Genomic DNA, 21,992 nt, shown 5'->3' with positions numbered 1-21,992 from the left:
TAACATCATCAACAAGAGGGACACAGTGCAGGTCCTTGTGACGCTTAAAAGGATTTTTGCAGATCCTGAAGATCAGTGGAGAGGACTCGGCAATGTTTGTCTCCTCGCATGAGTAAATGGAGAATCACTGATCTGGGATTCCCAATCTAAGAAGCTGACCAAATTTTCTTAATACCATGTTTTTCTGTGGCACACATTACTCACATGCAGAGGTTTACAGTGTTCTTGCTGCAGAATGACTGAACAAAATTGGTACACAGACAAAGGATTCATATACATCACCACAGAGAGCACAGTTCGCCTCCCTCTAACGTACCCATTACCAGTCTCTTCCATCTCTGCCCCCTTCGTCTTCTCCTCTGCTCTCTGTTGATGGGGAGCCCCACTGCTTTCCTCTGGAAGTCTTTTGATGTCCCAGTTGCGTCTGTTCAGGCTTTCTTGGACCTGATGCCATGCCACCTCCTGCTGGTTGAGCTTCTCTTCCATCCTCCTAGTCATCACATCACACACACACACACACACACACACATATACACAGATTGTACAGAACTTATGAGATATGCCATAAAAATGATAGAGCTCCTTTCATACACACCCTTTATCACATCCTTCCGTACTTTCAAACAATTCCAATTCATTTTGTGGCTGTTTTAAGAAACTTCATGATATTCTAAAGAGACACCTGGAATGATGAGTAGAAAGAACAGCTTAAAGTAAAGTGACACAAAAATCCTTCAGAGCTAGATAAGTTTCTAAGTAAGATCTTTGTAACGGCACTAAAACTTGTGGTAGGAGGCGTCATGGGAGCTCCTAGAGTGATGGATGTTAAGCAGTGTAAAAACACTATTTCAGGAGACATAAGCTCCTAATAACAGCCTTTTGGTGGTCGGAGGAGGTAAATAGTATAGTTACCACTTGGCCTTCTGGCCAGAGATGGGACGCCGGATGAGGCACTTTCAGAGCTGAGGGTGGCAATTAAAAGCAGCACGGATCAAACACCAGCTGACCTGCTCCGGAGTTTCAGACTTGCTGAGTTTGAAAGAGCTGCATTTCAACATACTGTCTATAGAATGACTCAAACACAGTGGGCTACCTTTTAGTTAAAAGGTAAAAAACTAGGTCTTGTGGAAAGTCATGAATTAATACGCAATACAAAAGCATGGGACTCAGCCATAGCAGACAAACAGTCATTTCTTGCTCGGAGTATCCACCTTGGAAGTTTCCAAACTAAAAGCTCAGTGATTGATGCTAATTATTTAATATTTTCCTATATGTCTTTACCATAAACCAATCAAATTCATGGGAGAATTGGCCATTGAAATTCTGCATGGTACATCATAACTGAGGAAAACATCCACCCCATGTTTAAAAGCTCTTTCAAATTAGGAAAGAAAAATGGCTGTTTAAATATGAACTTTAATGTTATTACATTACATTGTATCAATGTTATGTTCAGAGGCAAGGCCAGGTGAGAAAATCTGCATTCAGTTGAAACAAATGCACTTGAACATCACATCCACACAAATTGAATCAAAGATCTGGATAAATACAAAAATTGTTAAGGGATCCCATGCCCTAAGAGCAGGTCAGCCTTTTGATAATGCAGTTAGCCTCTTCCTGTCAGAACTCTCAAGTGAGAAATGTTTTGATCCGACTGATGTAGCTGATAATGGGCAGGTTGCTTTTGTTGCTATGGAGCATCCCCTCAAGCAACTGAAGGTCAGCTCATTGATATCTTGTGTCGCTCCCAGAGCTGAGCAGATATCCACAGCCACTGTTAGAATTCAAATTATTTGCTTGTATTTACTACTGAGAGTTATTTTTAAGATGATTGAGTAAATTTTAAGATTAATCTGTCCTTGCTGTGAGGGAGTACTTGCTATGTGAACAACAAGCTGAACAAGGATGGAATACATATCTAAGCAACAGATGCAACCCCCCCCCCCACTGCCTTGAGTTCCTCAACAGATGCTGGTGCGAGGTAAGAAGAGGTCAAAAAACAAACCAAAAAAAAAACAAGTATCAGCTGAATGCACATTTAGTATTTTATGATTCATGTTCAGTAAAAATTTAGACCCTCAGAGGAATCAAATAAAGTGTATTTTGCAACGTACTGTGCTGCCGTATTTGACTGTGTATTATGCAGACAGGTGACAAATTAAAAGAGGAAAAACCTGAATAAAGGAGGAGAAACATAACAAAAGCAGGTGCTTCCACACAGAGGCACTGCATGGTATAAGTAAGCAATTAACATCCAATCATGCTCTGTGGCAGGTATAAAAAATGCTGAGCAGGCCCAGTGGATTCTGATCTTGTATCAAGGTGGCCTGTTCATACCTGGCATTAACATGCATTTTGGGTAATCTGATCACAAGTGGACAGCTTGTACAGGTGTGAATGTACTACAGATGCACTTAGGACACAAAGGCCTGATGGCTCAGACCTCAGTTGGAGGTGGTCTGGGTCGAATATGGTCTGGGTCGAATATGGCCACATTCTTGCGTGTGTACACAAATGTGTCGCGGGCCACACTGAAGGACCGCCTACTGACATCTGCCATAGTCTAATTAATCCTGCTACAGTTTCATTATGAATCAAAAATATTTTCTACTTCACTGTTTCCTATGCATTGATTTATTTGTGGCCACTTGCCACACAGACCACCACATGATGATTTTCTCTTTTTTTTTTTTTTTTTTACTATACGTTCTCTCTCACTCAAACACATTGATAACAGATCAATCCGTCATAGTTGAACTTGCTAAAAACAACAATGCATTTGGTCTTTGCAAACACAAATGACATACTGCGGGGTCCAAAAGTCCGTGACCACTTTCCCACTTGGGAATACGTGTTTATCTGCATATAGAGCGGGAAGTGAGATCCGATCACAAGCGGTCACTTGAGACACATGCTAATGCCAGGTGTGAACTGACATGCTTAGAGTTGATCAGATCACCCAACAGGCATACTGACTGACCTGGGCCAAAGACTGCTCTACTGGCTACTGTTTCAATAGAAACTGTTAATAAAGTGACATTTAGATCTGCGAGAAACACGTCAGAAAATGGGGCCAAAAGTGTGGTCGACAGCGCACATTTGATGAGCGTGATGCTCGTGCATTATTGTGATAGGTAAGGAAAAATAGAAGAGCAGCCCCTCCTCAGGTGGCTGAGAATGTCAATGCAGGACGTGATCAAGCTGCATCAGCAAGAACAGTATGTCGACGATTACATAAAGAGGGATATTATAGTAAGGCTGCAGTGCATAAACCCCTCATTACAAACATGAATGCACGTTTGAGGCTACAGTGGTGCAAAACCCATAGGCACTGTTCTACAGAGATGTGGAAAAAAGTGATACGGTCAGATGATTTGTCATCCACCATATTTTCCACAAGTGGGTGGCTGCATGTGTGGCGAATACCAAGAGAACAGTACAGGCCTGAATGCTTCACCACTACAGTGGAGAGGATCCGGTGGCTCTGTTAGGCTCTCATGGTTTGGGTCCACTTGTCCCCTTAGAACAACTTTGTATCGATTTGCAGTGACCCTTCCCTCCGAGTGATCAACTTTATCCTGTGAAGAAACATTTATATACTGATGGGAGAGGTCTGGTCAAGGAGCAGTGAAACCTTTCTGGCAGCACATGGTGGCCCGGCACCTCACTAAAGACACTGTATGTTGGTCCTTCAATTTGTCACCCGTCAGTTTTCTGTACTGTGAAGGAACTGTTGACAGTCCTGCTGCTGATCTGTCATTAACGCCTACAGAAGCTCAGTCTCTGTCCACCTCTTCTTCATCTTCCAGCTACTCTGTAAGATCACTTTCAGCTGTTAGCTGTGTAGTTGACTAATAGTAGCAATCCTCTACTTACCCAAACACCTGTATTCACCCTTTTATATCTAAACAGCACCGGGGTTGCAGGTGTCAGACTGAAAGCAGTATGAACCATCTGAGCCAAAGCACTGCTTTTTGGCAATACAGCACTGTGAGGGAAATTACATGTCAGTCAGTTCCTCATGCTATAAAACATCAGGATTTTCATATCATGAGTGAACACGGGTTTGTCTCAAATTGCTCATGACTACTTCAGTGGGTGGTGAATCACTAGAACGTGAATTGGATTTTGGATACTAATTCAAAGAACACTGGGACACTGACAGATCAACGACCTGTCACACGGTTCCAAGGCAGTGGCAGGGTATAAAGATGTGACATTAGCATAATGTCCCTCAGAGTCTGGTAGGCTATAGTGCAGTGTCTTTTAAATTATACCGATGGCCCATTTTTATAGAAAAATTAGATAATCCAGGTGAAAACTGGTGCAGCCTGTTTTGTTTTCAGTCCATTCATCATCAGTTGTACAGTGGTTCAAACTGACCTAAAACCTAAACCAACTTACATAAATTAAATTTAGCCATTATATTAATCAGTTGCAGCAGTGTCTACATGCTGTGACTGAAGGTCTTTCTCAGCGCAAAACTTTGAATTTGCATCCTTGAGGGTTTGAACTTCAACATTTTTGTATACACCTGCTGTGTGACAAAATAACCTCAATTCAAAGTTCACTTTTACAGAGCTTTCAACTGTGAGATGCACTCAACAGGCACAGTTGTAATCCTCATTATAATGCACATTTACTATAAAACAATTTAATATACACTACACTGCCTCTCTTCAAATCAGTGCATTGTGGGAATTTTCTGGGGAGCAGAACTTCAGGTGCACTGCAGTGATTTTGGAAATGGAACACGGGGCAGTTCACTACCTGCTGAACCAGGGGCCGATTTGGGACATGCCCTCAGCTGTAGGAGAAATGCCTGCTGTTGATTTCCACTGGCTCAGCATGAAGCACTTCAGAATGGCTTTTTGCATGTTCCCACCTCTCCTCCCAGAAATGCTGCCATGATTTATGGCTTTGATTTGGTCTACGCGTCCAATGAATGCTGCTCAATAAGCAGGCATATTGTGGAGATTGAGGTGGAGTAGGTTCAGTCGTGCTTGGGTCACAGAGTGCATACGTGTCTGCGTAAGTCTCACCCTGGATTCTGCAGCATCACCTCGGACAGATTCTCTGCAGATTTGGACATGTCAGTCAAGGACAAGCTGAAGGCAGACGACAGCCTGCTCTGCAGACAACAGAATGAGACAGCACTGTGAAATGAAAATCTGTGCAACAGTGTAGGAAATGAGTGACAGCTGCCTATGGAACATTTGCAATTATACAATGGTTTAATTATAGTTTATACTGTATGTCATAAGTATTCGTGACACTGTTTTGTGAAAGACATTAACATTTTAAGAATTAGTCAAAATCTCATATCTGGAATAATCAGATTACATTACAAGTGATTATTATTTCAAAAATAGGGATAAGCAGCATAAAACTATTATACATTCCTAAAATGAAAAGGTCATATAGACATAGGCTGGCAAGAGAGCAGCTGTGATGTACAACATGGTCCATTTTTGTGGTTCCATATAGTTTTTACAGTTTATCTTTAGCACTGTTCTTTCCACATTTTCACTCGGTAACTAAGAGAGAATTGTAATACAATGTGCTTCTGTTGAAATAGACCATTTTAAAATCCACTTTTTACAAAACAGTTACACACTGTACTCTGGGTGTGCTAGCTCATATTCAGACTGAGCGAATTTGGAACTCCTGAGACCATCTCATTTGGAATCTATGTTAAAAATGAATGGCAAAGACTCTTCCTAGAGCCACAGCAGGGCTTGAATGTCTGTACTTTTCTTGGCTGTAATAATGTGCAATTTTCAATAATGCAAAGAGCAGAAAGCTGTCAAAAACCAGAAGTACAGCTATGTTTATACAATGGTGTGTGAATCCATTTTACTACATAAAATGTTATGACGCACAGAAATAAATGCTTAAACGGGACTTAATTTAAGTTGCAGGCTTTACAGTCTTTTTCTTTCATATGCTACAATAAATATGTATAACAATTTAGTTTCCTGAAAATGTATCCAAGACCAGAACTTAATTTTAAAAGAGAGAGCATTATAGCAGTAGTCTGTCGTTATCAATGCTTGTTCTGAGAAGGAAGTTAACTCAGCATAGTCACTTCATTAATAGAGTTTTTAAAACATTATATTTGATCTGAAAATGTGTTTATGAATTTCTTCAACGGCAACTTTCACTCTACCATATAACTGACTAGTGACGCACCCTGAACAGTATTTGTATGCACAGTGTTTAACATCTCAGGAACAGAAGCCTGTAGCTCTCACACAGAGTTCAGAGTCTACTCTCTCACATACCATTCTGGCTTGCTATATGCATATTTACAGCTGTCTCAGATTTTGCATTTTTTATTATCAACCATACCGTACTTTGTACTCTTGTAGGAAATTAGGAAACTGTTGCTAGGAAATTCACAAACCAGCAGTTATAGCTAACAGATATATATGCAACACACATTCAGCTTCATTCAGCTTACATTGCAACTTCAGCTTAAACATTTTTGACATGATCTATGTCAAAAAAATCAAATATCTGTGATTTGATATTTTAAAACAATAAAACATGTCCAAGGGGGTGAATACTTTTTATAGCCTCAGACAGTTCATTGTTGAGGGAGCCTCTATATGAATTTACTGACTAATAAATGCATATCTCTGTAGATATGGGTGGATACGACAGGAAAAGGAAATATATGTAAAAAGTGCAGTAAACTTGCCATTTTTTACTTCATATATTTGACATTTTCAGGCAATATTTACTCATTTTAAAATGACTTAATTCTTCCCAGCACATAGAGACTTCAGGGTTTTTTTCCTAACACCCACTCGGGCTTACATAACTCAAACTTTAAGAGTACTTAAACCTGAACATTATTGGAGAGAGAAACAGGCTGTGGTGTCTTTAAGAGAAAGGGTGCGCTCACACAATGCCTCTTTAAAAACACATGCAAGTTAATGAAAGCCAAGAGGGATCTGTTACAAGATGGACGAAAAGCAGACAGTTTTGAAAGCTGCACCTGGCCTCCTCTCAGAGACGGCAGAGAGCTTTTCCAAGGTTGAAAACAGTCTCCTTGTGAGGAGATTGTTCCCGATGTGCTAGTGTGCCGCTTTTTTGTGAGCCAGTTAATCAGAGTTTCATGCTCAACAGGCAAAAACGAGCAGTAGCAGCTGAGAGGCGGGCAGAAGTTCTTATTCTCATCAGAATGAATCTGCATGGATCACACTGTTGCGGTTTGTGGAGTTTTTTTGATGTGGAGTGAAATTTGAATGAGAGTTCAACATGAGCAATGTTTGCTGAAGGAAGCAGGTATTACAGCTGGTGGTTATGGAAAAAAATGTGTGATGCTGCTGTTTTTACAAAATTACCAGCTGAAAATGCAGTCGAGGCAGTGTGTTCTCTGAAAGACGCTCCCTCAGCTTCACAAAAACAGCACAACAGTGTAAGAACACAATAAGGCTCGTCTGTAGTGGTGGTACCGTCTGTACCTGGCGTTTCACTCTGAGCTGGGCAGCTTCAGTTGGGTGGTTAAACCTCAGTATGGCTCCTCTTCCAAGCTGTATGGTGGCACCTAGAGCAAACCGAAGAGGTAAACCATGAAAAAAAAAAGATGCAAACCACTAACTTACTTACCAGCTTCAACTTTGCCATTTGGTATAAATGCTACAGCAACCACTGAATTATGCATTACACTGTGAGAAAGACTGGCAGAGGCTAAATGTGATGTGTTTTTGAAGTGACAGTAATGGTGCTGAAAGTCTGCCAGGAAGGCTTTGTGGGTGTGGCACAGTATCTATAATGTATGAAAAGGTGAAGAGCAAAATAGTCTGACCATGGGAATCTTCCCCTCATCGTGGGATTGCAGTGAACTTGGGGAAACTTGACAAATAGCACAAAAGTTCTCCAACATTCCTCTACTGAAGTAAAGTGAATGGATTGCCATGAGGAACACAACCCTCAATGTGATTGGCAGTGACCTGGGCCAGAAGGATGATTTACCAGAGAAAATGGTCCAAGGAAACTTCTGAAGTCTTGTAAGGCTATAGAACTGAAGTGATATTGGAGTTTATATCACACTCGTGCTCATATTGCCATATCCACAGATTTTCTCGAGGTTTCTCTCCATTCTCCACCTCCTCTCTCAGCACAGCAAATACTAATCTTGCTGCTACTAATGACTTCTGACGAGTGACAAAGCACCTGAGAGGGCAGTCTGTGATGGATTCCAGCTGCTTTTGGACTGAAAATTACTATCATTTGTTCAAGAAAATAGCTTCAGATGCAGCCGTTTCTGAAGGGGATATTGGATAAATTGAAATGGTTAGAAAAGAGACTAGCGTGGCCCAGCCCTGCGCTGCCTGGCTCTGTGTGCAGTTTTTATCTCTGGAAAAGCAAAGCAGCGTGGATGAGGAGGCAGTAAGCAGTGAAAGCTCCCAGCCCCGGCAAGCAGGGTCGACTCAGGGGGGCAGGAGTTTCAGCTCGGCTTGGCTCTGTCCTTTGAAAGGTTAATGATCTGGCCCACTTCAAACCTGTCGGCCCTATCAACTCCATCTGCCAATTAAATGGAGGGCCTGGGGCTTTGTCTGGAGCTTTGTCCAGAGCCTCTCGCCCTTCAAAATGTTTAGTAAGAGAAATGGCATCTGCCCTGTGGAGAGCCGTGTTCACAATCCACTCATGTCCTGAGTGCGCTGCCATTGGGGAACCAGGGACATAAAGTGGATTTCATTTGCAGATGTGATGCAGTGATCTCATATAACGGCATTCAAAACGGATGGAAGTGTTATTGCCTCCCACTAGCAAAATAATTGTGAATCTGAGAGACAAATCCTCATCCTTCTTCATTATTACAGATTTTACTTGCTCTCTCCCGCCCGTTCATTAAGGAACCTCACAAGCATATTCTCTTTGCACAAATTCTTACCCTGATTCAGCTGGCAAGGACCGGTGACCACAGAGCCATTGACTGAACACAGTGCACCATCCTGAGGGATCAGAGTCACGGTCCCAGCATGGTTCTCGAGCACACAATGTTCGCCGAGGAGACCAGGCCCATGATGCACTACAATGCAATTAAATATGAAGGCACACAAAGAAATATTGCTTATTTTCAGTTTGGTTGAAAACACAGCAGCTGGGAATACACTGTAGTAACCTTGACTCACCAATATCCTGGCTGTATGATACTTTCTCACTCCCAATCAGGGTTCTCCCCTCCTACAGAGGAGATTCAAAGGTCATAATACAATATGCAAGGTGTTGTTTGACAATCAGGGTAATTAACAGAAGCAGTGGACCTAGGCTGGTAATGATTTCTGGGAAAAAAAAAAAAAAAAAAAAAATCGACTAATGTGTGAAATATATCGAGTTCAAATGCTGTATTTACTTTCAAATAATAGAGGACGATGCCAGTGCTGAGTAGATCTTTCTCAATGCCAATCAGATGGGGTAACTGGCAGTCCAGGACCACGCCACTCCCCTCCTTCCTCAGAGCCACAGTCTCCTCCTATAGGACACAAGAGAATATACAGGGAAGGGGTAAAATAAAATAAAAAAATCTCTCAATAGCCTGTAGCTGGAATGGCACACAATAAAAAATAAAAATGCTGACAGACATTTAATGGCAACCAGCAGAAAACTGAATTCTTTATGACTGCTCTTCCTTGCCTGAAGGCCACGCAGAATAGCGGCGTTCCAACCATGTGTCACCATGAAGCAGTAGAGTGGCTAACGGCAAGAGAGACACCATAAATCATTCAGATTATCGTGGTGAGAGTCAAACTGTACATTGTGTTCAGCGAGCGAAACAGACGCAGTGCCACCACCCACACACAGGTGGGTTGTATACCATGCACCATTGCCTTTATTGATACATAGCTATCAACACTGTATGTTGCTATTAAAATACTCCCGAGCTTGTCAAGTATGCCAACTTCAACAGCAACAAACTTCAGCTAGTTCGATGTCATCTAGAATGTGTCTGGAAGAAGTATTGCGTTGAAGGTCAAACTACAGTGAATTCCTGGCCACTTATACACACACATTAAGTGGAAAGCATGCTACAGCTTAAACGTAAAGGAACAGGGCATTTTGTTTCCCATAAATAGTGAGGAAAGTCAATAAGTGTGGTGAAATGAATCATTAAAAGACCATTTCATAGGTTTTCAGTTTTTTTGTTTACATAAATGCCAAATCTTAGCACACAAACTGTCTATTTCACACTTAGGCTATTGATTAATACTGCACTGTAGTGGCACATTACAGTTAGATCACTCAAAAGTAAAAAAAACGAAAAAAAAAAAAAAACAAACTTTGTGCTTGTCCAGAAATCTCTGCTAAATATGTATTTAATGGTGTCACAGCACCTCTCCACAGAAAAGCGATAAGAGGTAGAGAAATTGATTTAATCCCTGAAAGCCATTTCTAAAGCACAGGTCGGCTACACTTAAACCTCTGATCTGCTCCATATACCGCTTCACTGCCTCCAACAATTGTTGCTGAGGAAATTTAAAGCAAGAGTCACACCGCCTTACATCATGTGTGTCTGTCAAGGGCCAATGTTCATTTAACTTTGTATAAAATGTCATTTTAGTTTTATTTCATTTCTAACTTAACCAAAAAGGGAAAGATTAAGCTTTTAAAAAAAAAAGAAAAAAAAGAAAAAAGGCCAGACAAGCTGCAGACAGAATGAGTTTGTTGAGCATTTGCCAATTATTCAGCAAGAAATTAAACACTTAGCCTTGGATGACCTGCGAGGTTCAAAAGACATACTGAATTAAAGCCATACGGGGAAACTTAACTCTGTGTTTAAGGCCAGTAACCTTTTCCTCCCAGGGCAATGGCTGTGGTTCAATAACCCAGAGCCTACCCAAGTATGAGTGGTCCTATCAGAAGTATTCTTCCTGTTAAGCTGGTGGACTAATGCCTCACATTGCCATGGATTATCTTAAGTACCTCCCCAAGAGGCAGAGCAGAAAATCTCACATATGGAGGATTCAGAACCAACACGCTGCATAAACTAGTTCCCCTCTCTTTCAACCTCCTCCTGCCCTCTTTCGTATAGATTGGGACTGTGAAGTGAGAGATGTGTCCACCACCAGCACCACCTCACTCATTGTGAGATAGGAGAAATCCTTTTTCTAATGAAGAAGGAGAGGTATCGACCCCAGCCCCTGTACTTAATTAAAAGGGATTTTTCACAGACTTCATTAGAGGTGAGGAGCAGCCTGGCAGATTAATGCACTGTGTCACTTTCCTCAGACACCAGGAACAGATGAGATCCTCTTATTTTCTCCCCACATTCACACACATCCCAGAGAAAGTTGCTCTTCACCACACCCCGTCAGTCAGGGAGTGTGTGTGTGAGTGTGTGTGTGTGTGTGTGTCAGTCATGAGGACAAAAAGAAGTTTGCTTTCAGATTGAGGCAGCTGGTGAACATACTGTAATTAACTGTGGCCTAGACCAGCAGCCAGGCTCGGGCAGCATTTAGGCTTCCATTAAAAGCCATCATCTGTGGTTGGCCAGAATTTTTAATGGATTTTTCTCAGTGCTTTGACAGTTCAGGTTCCCGACTTGGTTTCAAAATACTGCATTACTAGGCCAATCAATGACTCTTTCCCGACTGCCAATCAGCCTTGTCAAGTCGAGCAACCTGCCAACCGAATGGATACGCAGGCACTGAATCCAGAACAAGAGAAAAACTTCTGCATATGAATCGCTCCATTACAATAAAAGGTTCATTTCCTTGAAAGCTGTATTTATATCACAGATTACTGCTCTTTATAAAAGGTTGAAAGAATAATGCATAAAAGACAAAAGGCAATTACATGGCCAGTTTTCAAAATGGTATGATGCCTTTTGTTTGAAGTGATTCGTCATATTCCAGTGAAGAAAAGAACTGGCATCTTATTAACAGTCGTTTCTGGTTTTTACCCTCCACTTTGTTACTTGTGCGTGAGCTACATGTAAAAACAGGTTCTCAACCAGAAAGTTGTTCTTCTGGTTGTAATATGAACATGTTGTGTAATTAGCTTCATATGCACTCCAGCAAATCAGCAACAGGATGCAACTTGTGGTTGAAAGCTAGAGAGGGATCCAACCTGATGAAAGCACTTGAGGAGCTCTTCTCCTGCTACGTGTCCCATTGCAACTTGCGTCAATTAATGGTTGTCATTTTGCACAGGTTCAATATGTATGGTGCAATTTCACATATTCGTATTATTTGTGTGTCATTTATTTAAAGAATGTGAAAATCAACTGGACCAAACACTCTTACTGGCACCATTATTTTTAGGGCCCAAGCAAGAAGATTTTAGTCCTAGATGTGCACAAATGATACCTATAACACATGTGCTCACCATGTGTTTCAAACACCTTAGAATCATTTTTCATTTTTGTGAATTAAATTGAGAAAAGAAAGTTCAAGTTTTGGAGCCAAAACTTAGATTCTGGCATGTGAAGAATCAAAGGCAAGAATATGTCAAATTAAATGGTATAATGACTATGATGTATAACTGCTGACAGTATGAGGTAAATTGACATTAAACAGAACAAGGCTCAGAGCATTCAGAGCTTAAATTGTGCCTTTGTGCTGATTGTAGCATGTTTGGGGAAATACAAAGACTACCAGGATCAAAGAAACACTGTGGTTCATTTTAACTTAGTCAAATGGAGGTTCCTCCCACCACGCTGTGTTACATGGGGACCTGAGAGGGTGGCTGGGGGAGCAGAATGCAACTCGTGAAATAAAACTACTCACAAATCTGTGTGTGTGTGTGACATTAACTATGTATATTATTTCGTTTTTATCATATTATATATAAAAATACACACACATGCATATACACACACACCCCTGCAGTAGAACAACATTTCACTTTACCCTCTTCCTGCCTTTTTTGTTCTCTCAATCTGTTGCCGTCTCTGTCTGGTAAGAGGCTGCTCTGGAATCCATCTTATATTAATTACTTTCTCTTCCCCACATGCCCTGTAACCAATCTGGGAAGCTGACGATGAATAACTTTGCATTCTAAATCTGCTTTGAATACAGAATTCAAAATTCTGTTTACACCGCTCTTGGTCAGCTCGTCTCCATACTTCTCTCCTTACAGCCCGAGCAGAAATTTTCATCTAGCTCTGAGCAACAGAATCCACTGAATTAAACACAAAATATATGAGACTTGAAGCGTTAGAGAAGACTGCTCTCGATTTAAAAAAAAAGGAAAAAAAAGCAAGTGCTAGAGACGGAGAACACGCAGTGAGTGTAACAAACACTTAAGGTGGAGGTTAGATTTTATCAGCACCATTCCTTTTAAACAAAACATGTTGCAGGCCATTTGTTTTAAAAAAAAAAAAAAAAAAAAACTACTTTAAATAAATGTCTCCAATTGATCAGGCTTTTGTATGTCAAGTACATGTGCAGAATGTGTTGTGCTTCTCTGTACTGAACTGAGTAAAGACACCACCTCTAATGTCTGTGCACCATTCCATGCAGGAATCCCACTTATCATTTTTCACCCGGGCAGAATGCAAATGCACAGGAAGACAAATGTCAAATCCATAAAGTCATTCATCAAACACTTCAGTTCCGGCAACACCAGTGTGCCTGCTGGTCACCAGTACGGTGGCCTTTTAGCCTAGGTGTCAAATTGAATCATGCATCATAACAGGTGCATTTACATGGATGGGCACAGGTCTAAATAAGGCATATTTGTCAGCTCTGCCAGCGGAGATGGACGATGTTGCTGCTGAGCATAAAGTCATCACCGCCTGGACACGCAAACAGATTTACAATACAGTAACTCTAATTAATATGCTGGACAGTCAGAAACGAAAGTGCCATATGTCAATAATCAAGACCTCTTAATTAGGAGCAGTGACAGCTGGTAATGAGTTCCAATACACTGTCATGAATAAAGGGCCATCAAGCCAGTAAATGTCACCTGCTAACCACCATACAGAGCAGAATGTTAATTACCCAACAAGCACATATAACCAACTTTCATGTATAGCGTATTTAAAATTCCTACACAATGTCTTAAACTTATAGCTTCACAAAACCAATCTGACATCTAACGCTGGTAATCTGGTACAAGGTCAAAACACAAATCTATTAAGAGACATCTTTCAAAGGCCACATCAACACAACAGTTTAAAACTGATGTAGGAAATGTACTGCTAGCATGTATAATGGAGACAAAAAGTCAACTCCATGCTCTTCATGACTGGCACGCTTCACAGTTCAATGCATAATGCAACAGGCTACTTGGCTGAACACGATGAGTCCCAAACAGATGACATTTGGTGTTATTTGGGAGGTTGGGCACAAATTCAACAGAGAAAAAGTGTTCGGTGTAAACTCGGTGCTGGCAAACTCTGGCATTTTTCTGTTGCAGCTTGGGGTCTTGTAAGGATGCTGCCACCCTGTCCCAGCCTCAGAGAAACCATATTGGGTTGGAGGAGGAGGCATATCTGTTCTGTCTCTCTTTGTCACACTCCCCAAATACTGTAACACAATAACTTCACAGTCCTTACAAGAACACTGCTTTTGGATGCTATTTAAATCTGAATAGATGGAAAATTAAAAATTAAATGCCAGGTCGACTCTACTACTCATTACCATTTCCAGTCCATGAAGCGGCTGTGGCTGTTCACAAGACTTGCAGTGACACCAGCTGGTAGGATGTCTATACTGCAAGCAGCAACATATGCCAAAACTGCTGCTGGGAGCTTGCCGTTTTGTTGATTGTTAGTGTTAAAATTAATGAAGCCTCCACAGTCCGTGTACTCAGTGGCCTTCTATTTTACTTGTCCTTCTGTACCGAGCTTCAAGTTGCATATTTTTGCATCATTATTCAAATACAACTGTGGATGTTGGACTTGAAAATGAAACACAAATTCCTTACTAAATTGATACTTGTGGCACAGAAAACAAGGTAGGCAACACAAACATAAGGGGAAAAAAAGCACCTCACAAACTATTGTCTTGTCTAGAAACAACAAAGCTCCAAAGACTGTAACTATAACTAACTAAAGCCACCACACACTATTATGAAATGTTTATCCAACCCTGAACATGAGAGTTAAACCACAGGGTTATACTATGAATCTTTATAATACTATCTGATTAAATTAAAGAACTACAACAAGCTGGATCAGTGGAACCGGGCAGTTCAAACACTTGTCTCCAGTTACAGTCTTGTTATCCTCTCGCTCATGTCCAAGAATCAAACATACAGTACCAGGCCTCTGTGAGCCAAACCAATCAATGTTAAATTGGCTCCAGGATATTTACACAAAAGCTCACTTGGGCTTTTCATCAATTTATTGTAAGAATAGTTGGTTTTTACAAACTGGCAGATCAAACTCCTATTGCTCCTGGCTAAAAGTATTGTGGAGGTTGCTAGATGACACCACAGGCTGGAGCACATGTAAGGCAGAGAGACAAACAGAAAGCAAGAAAGACATCACAATTATTCAGACAAGTGTGATTGCTCTTTCAATGTACAGTGGTGTATTTTTTTGTGTAAGGCAGTGTCCGATTGTACTAAGTTTAAAAAGAGTTATAAAGATTTGTTGTACCTGCAGAATACTCTGAGTCTCACCCCATTTGCTGGTCCACTTCTTGGTCAGTGCGAGAACCTGAGGGGAATCGCAGAAATAACAGGTGTATTATTTACAAAGAAGAACATCAAAACACCTGTTCTGTTTGACAGAGGATGACTCACCTTTTCCTCATTGTGATGCAACTCCTCCTCTACTTTCACAGAGGAAGGCAGCTCCCCACGGGAGACCTGGAGTAGTATTGAAAAGACAGCCCAACCTACGATATAACCTTTGGATAAAAGACTGTCAACATATATATTGTAGCATCCTTGATGGCCTTTTATGTGAGCTTGAACGTATGCAGGACCTGACTGGTTTCTTCTAGTAGCCTTCGGAGCCTGGTAACCTCTGCCTGCAGCTCTCTGACAACCTTCACATTGCCATCTTCATTCACGGTGGGAGAGTTCACTATGTTCTTAGCTCGGCTGGCATAGCGCAAAGTGCTCAGGGTCTCCCCGTAATTCACATCAGCAGGAGAAACAGCTGCCATGCAAGATTGTCAGGAAGAAATATACCCAGGTTCACGACAAGTGGTGCAATATTATATGAAAAACAATGAAGGGTTATGTGGTTAACATTATCTTCATTTTTAAAAAAACATTTTCAAGAAGGCAGGAATAAAGAGGCAACAAACGTTCTCTGGAAACAGCCTGAACTGTCTTTACAGCACATACTCGCTATCATTGTAGTCATAGAGTTTCCACCCAGGCTGTCTTTTAGTAGCCATGTCAGCACAGAGTCTCTGTAAGGAATGAAGATCTGCTTCTTCTTATTTGTTGACTGTCCTCCTACACCAAGGTCAGCTGGGAGGTCACACGGAAAGAAAAGTTAATTCTTGCTTTGTTAGTTATTTCTATTTTTTCCCCCACACACACACAGGAAATTTGACCTCTGCATTTAACCCATCTGTGAGCAGTGAACACACACAGACAGGAGCAGTGGGCAGCCACAGTGCAGCACCCAGGCAGGGAGCAGATTGGGGGTGGGGGTGGGGGGGTGCCTAAGGAAGGAGAGTCCGTGTAAGATATGAAATGTTTCATCCTAAAGCTCTGTAGATCCATTTTGACAGAAAAAGGGTCACAAACCAATATTAGTGCTTATCAAATATCATTAGTTTGCACTAAGGCCTTGAGTTTGCTAAGTACCTAAAGAAAAAAATTCAACAGTGAGATTAATTCCAGCCATAATTTTATCTGATTTTTTTTTCCTTCAAATGACCCAAAACCAATTTGGAATAGAACCAAACATCAAATTGCAAAATCTGTAATAAAATAAAAAATAAAAAGTGCTGTAAAACAGACAAACTAGAAAAATAACACCCATACAGTGTCTATTTTTGAAATAGACTCCAAGATGAACAAAATCACCATTCTCACATAGAATACATTCATATTTCCATCTATTATTGAGCTGACTATCACATAACTAGATAAAGATATGGTGTCATTTTCTGTCAGTATCTGTAACTGTCATTTACCCAAAGCTGAGATCACACTGCCCAGGGTGACCAGGGATTTGTTGATGTTGGCACCTTCCTTCAGCCTGGTGCCTGTGGTGCGTGTGGCATCAGCCCTCTCACTGCCTGCCAGGTCTACCAGGTGGATCTTACTCAGCGTCTCACGTGGCAACTCTGCATCAAACCACGCCTGTGGCATTAAAAAAAAAAAAAAAAAAAACATTACTGAGAAATCCTCGTTTAGTTCAAAAGAGGTAACATCACAGAGGAATACTTAGGCAGTATGACGACAAAAAGTGCTACTTAAGATGGAAAAAATGAAAAAGCCTTTGAAGATGAAAAGACATGTTAAAAATTATCACTCCACAAAACGGATACATAGGGCTAATTAAAGCTCTTGAGGAATGGCCTTTACTAAACACCCAAAGAGTTTTCAGGGAGACTTTGAAAGAATATTTACCCCAATTCAAACTGACAACATGAGACATGGCAGCAAGGACAACTTCTGAGCACTGCATTTTACCTGTGTGAAGCTGATGGTTAAGATGGCGTGGGAGCGGCTGCTTAAGTCATTCATGCCCGTGCTGGCTGTGGTGCGGTTGGCATTGCCGAGAATAATCAGGTCCTCCATGTCTCTGTGGTTATATATCAAGTGCTTGGACAGATCTACACATAAGTGGCAGTTTTCCATGTTAGATTTTCATATAGCACAACATTTCATATGAACACATTTCATATTAAAAAAAAAAAAAAGAAAAAAAAAAAAAAAGCTTACTCTCAACATAGGGCCCGTCTCTGGGGTGCTCTCTCACTCTCAAGCATCCACCATCTGTAGCTGTAGTTCTCTTGTTCAGAAGGTCCTGCACACGTTCATTATAGATCTCTAAATAGCTGGCACCAAGACAGAAATACAAATACAGAATCTGATCCAAGATTGCACCAAGGCTACAAAGGCACAAATTAATGAAGGGTTTCAGTGTTGATATGTGAGTGGCACAGCACCAGATGAGAACAAAACAAGTTGCTATTCACTGTGAAAAGAGATGCACAGCAGGTTTACAGCCAAATTCTTGTGCTTGCATTGTTCTGCTTGCAGTGACAATGAATCAACAAACATGTAAAGGTTTTGGCAGAGAACTTCAATTGTACAGTGGTGGGTGTGTGTGCAAAAAGCAAAAGGACTAGTTTGAGTGTCTGATTCAAAGTAATGCAAGGCATGGAGCAATTAGGCTTTACAAGAGCATGACAGTAATGAAATGGCAGGGACCATATCCTGTGGATGTAGCCATGCAGGTTGTTTTCTGGCAACAGAGGTGAGAACTCAAACAGGTTACAATATTAGATGGTTTCTAAATGACTAGAGGCATAATGACCATAATTACACTAACAAAATAGGGAGGATTATTAAGCCAGTTACATATGATATCCAACTATCATAACCTCATTACAGAATACAAAATATATGATGATATTTCACAATGTGGCGATGAAATGGTTTTCAAGAAAGCTACCCACACAACTAGCACAAACTAAAGTCCTTATTCCTGGAAGCAGTGGAAACCATGACCTTAAGACATGACAGAAAAACCTGACAGTAGGCGATGAACCATACTGTTCTACACACACACACACACACACACACAGTAGAACAGTGTGTGTGTGTGTGTATATATATATATATATATATATTATTATATATATATATATAATATACGTAGTATATATATATATATATATATATATATATATATATATTATATATATATATATGCCAGTTGCACTGAACATGGACTCATGGACTCATGAGAACCAGTGGTGAAGGACAACACGGTTTTCTTGTCCTTGAAGATTCCATGGCTGTATCGCTTATCATACACATATATATATATATATATATATATATATATATATATAAAAACACTACACAAACAGTTTAATACCAAGAATTTTACATACACATTCCCTACAAATATTCCTATCAGTTTTATTTTTAATTGGTCAAAATCATTATAAAAGCTATCACCTTAACATCAACTTGGAAGCCCAGGAGGATGTAACTGATGAAATAAAGGAAACCATACTGTATGAAACTATAATCTATGTTGTGTGCATAACGAATTTTAATACATTTTTAATAATTACCATCTTTACCATCCACTAGAACAAAACACTGATTTTTTGTGTTTTTCATGTTGTTTGCAAGTAAAAGGTGTTTCTTGTAACACTGACAATAATACTTTCGTTTCAGTAATGATAAACGCATGTAAAATTTATTTGGAATGGGTCAGTCACATTGCAATTCAAATAATTCCAATAAAAATTTGTCAAAAGCTATCGCTCACTCATTTTCAAGATATTCAACATTTCTATAGCAAAGCCTGGCAGCGCTTGTCAAATAAAAACCCAATTCTAGAGTTGAATTAAACCCAAATAATGTGCCAGCAGCACAGATTATACCAAATGGCTGAATAATGGTTTCACAGTAGCTTGACAGGCTGAAAATCCTCAATTTTATCTCCAAACATAATCATCTAAGAGCAGAGCTGAGACATGAAATAGATATTGATGTGACTAGATACCATTTTGGACTTCAATTATTATTTGATTATAGTAATAAAGCCTTCATTTTTTCTTTTTCTGGTTTTAAAAAGGACTAAATTACAGTTAGGCAAAAACAGAACAACAACAAAACTAACAGTCTGCAGGCCTTTTTTCCTGATTTAAGATGAAAAGAAGTATCACTGTATGTAAGCTGCTTCCTTACCTGACCTCTGTACGGAATGACACAGCATCACTCTTACTTCTTTGAGATATCTCGCAGAACAAGCCTTCACAGATGCGTGGGATTAAACCTTTATCTTCCTAATGCATCAAAAGGAGAAAATGGCGCATTTAGAACTCTTATTACAGAATGATACACATAGTGTACTTTTAAATGACAATTTCATTTTCCGCTCATTATGTTCTCTTAATTTGAGTGTCTATGCTATGCTGTGACCACAATTCAGCACATGCAAAGACTGCTGAACAACACAAACAACAGCTCATCTGATATGGAGTTACTGAAGCATAAAAGCAATTCCACTCTGAGCTGCATGCCCTCTTGTTTTAATTACAAAGTAACAGATAGTAAGCATTAAGAGGCATATATAATTATCAGGGATGTTGACAGAAGCTCTGCTGATGACCTTGCACAAGTCTCCTGGTAGACAAGCAGAAACCTCATTGGTAATGTGAAATTTCCATTGCTGTGCAAGGTGAGGGAAAAAAAGCTTTGGGTTGCTGCCCTCATCACATTTTCTGATTAGTTGGGAGAAACATGGAGATAAATGAAGAGAAGGGGAGGGACCTCTGATGAGGCTGCCATCAGTCAGTTTCTAATGTGGTCTGTAGCTTGTGCTATGCGCACACTGGGTTAGCACTACTGGGGTATTCTGCAATGCAAGCTTGACAATGTTGGGAATATTTTAATATCCTGCATGATAATGCATGATAGAGGGGCGCATTTACAGGGCACGCTTGACATTCAAGTTAGAAGTAATCTAACTATGTTTATAGTACAGCTACCCTAGAGGATAAATTAAAAACTGCACTTTAACCATACAGTGCTGAGAAAGCTGACAAGGCCTTACTTACTGTGTGACCCATCATGGTGTAAGACTTTCCTGAGCCTGTCTGGCCATAGGCAAACATACAGGCATTGAAACCATCAAATGCAGCTTTCAGTACATCAGACCCCAAGTCATGAAAAATCTAAATCAGCAGAGGAAAGGGTTGGTAAAGATATCAGGTATAAAAAAAAAAAAAAAAACACTGTATAAAACACACTGGACTCTGAGGATAAAACGAAAACCGGAAGAAGTTGAATACCCTCTCCTGGGATGCAAATACAGGGCTTCCTCTGTCAGTTGAATCATATGAGAAGTCAAAAGAAAAGGTTTTCCCTCTGTTCTTCAGCTCCTCCCCTCGAACAGGTGAAGGCTGGAATTACAATATTAAAAGAAAAATCTAGCTCTTGATAAAAACTTCATGATCTGCAGTGTAGTGCATTTTTATTTTAGTAATAAAATACCTTATGAATAGATGTAGTGCTGCCGTTCACACGAATTATCACCCTCGAGGATAACTGCTTTTCTCTGTGGGAACGTGAACGTCACCATCAAAATTACGTGTTTCTTTTGAAAACTTGAAAAAAAATAAAAGCAGTCACACTACCAACCTTTTGTTCAGCGGGCGAACTCGGACCGCTACTCTCACTGAAGCCATTGTTAATCAAAATCAGACAGCACACATCTAACAGCCAGTTCTCCTGGCCTGTTTCTCCTTCTTTGAAAAAGAAGTGTGCCTACACATGAAGGCGTTCGCGTGAACATCAATGCAAAGTACTTCACACCTAATTACCACACCTGGGGCCTGTCCTCACTTTCTCAATGCACTAGACAGACTACCCGCTGGGTTGTATTAAGAATTGATAACCTGTACTCCAAACAAAACATCTTATTTTTTTGTTTTGTTTTAATAGCAGTGACTTTCAATGCAGCCTGGTGATATTCTACAAGAATAAACTGCAGGTAGATGTCTTAGATTTTTGTCAATTTAATTACTCGCCAAATATCATATCTTCTTATGGAAATGGAAAGAGACTTGCCCAAACATCAAACATTTTATGACATTTATGTGACTTCAAATCATATTCTGAGTTGCTAATCAATAAACCCATTGTATGCCATTAAAATCCATGTGTTTATGATTTGAATGTCTGTGTCAATATGATGCATTTGCGTCACACAGGAAAAACACACCAGTTAATGGTTAAACTGATTATAGGACGTGTTAGTAGTCAGGCCTATCTGAAAAGTTTTGTTATTTTATTGTATTTCTTATTTCTTCTTACATTAACGAAACACACCTTTAATGCAAGATCCAGTGGTAATTAGTATGTTGAGTTGT

At 40.2% G+C, this 21,992-nt stretch overlaps 1 protein-coding gene across 1 annotated transcript; it reads right to left on the bottom strand.

The window, feature by feature from the left end:
• Positions 1-5,038: 5,038 nt before the first annotated feature.
• On the bottom strand, positions 5,039-21,308 carry LOC111220786 (kinesin-like protein KIF16B). The gene is made up of 17 exons (XM_022744007.1): positions 21,262-21,308; positions 21,115-21,178; positions 20,913-21,023; positions 20,679-20,795; positions 19,807-19,904; positions 17,818-17,933; positions 17,566-17,708; positions 17,064-17,232; positions 16,261-16,389; positions 15,894-16,069; positions 15,709-15,774; positions 15,563-15,622; positions 9,368-9,487; positions 9,147-9,198; positions 8,906-9,043; positions 7,473-7,555; positions 5,039-5,131 (listed from the first exon to the last, which is right to left on the bottom strand). The coding sequence occupies exons 1-17, from the start codon at positions 21,306-21,308 to the stop codon at positions 5,039-5,041; spliced, it is 1,782 nt and encodes a 593-aa protein (XP_022599728.1).
• Positions 21,309-21,992: the final 684 nt, after the last annotated feature.

Source organism: Seriola dumerili, unplaced genomic scaffold (assembly GCF_002260705.1).
Source record: "Seriola dumerili isolate Sdu_G_001 unplaced genomic scaffold, Sdu_1.0 BDQW01000073.1, whole genome shotgun sequence".
In the NCBI taxonomy this organism is placed as follows: domain Eukaryota; kingdom Metazoa; phylum Chordata; class Actinopteri; order Carangiformes; family Carangidae; genus Seriola; species Seriola dumerili.
This window is presented reverse-complemented; position numbering and strand designations above follow the sequence as displayed.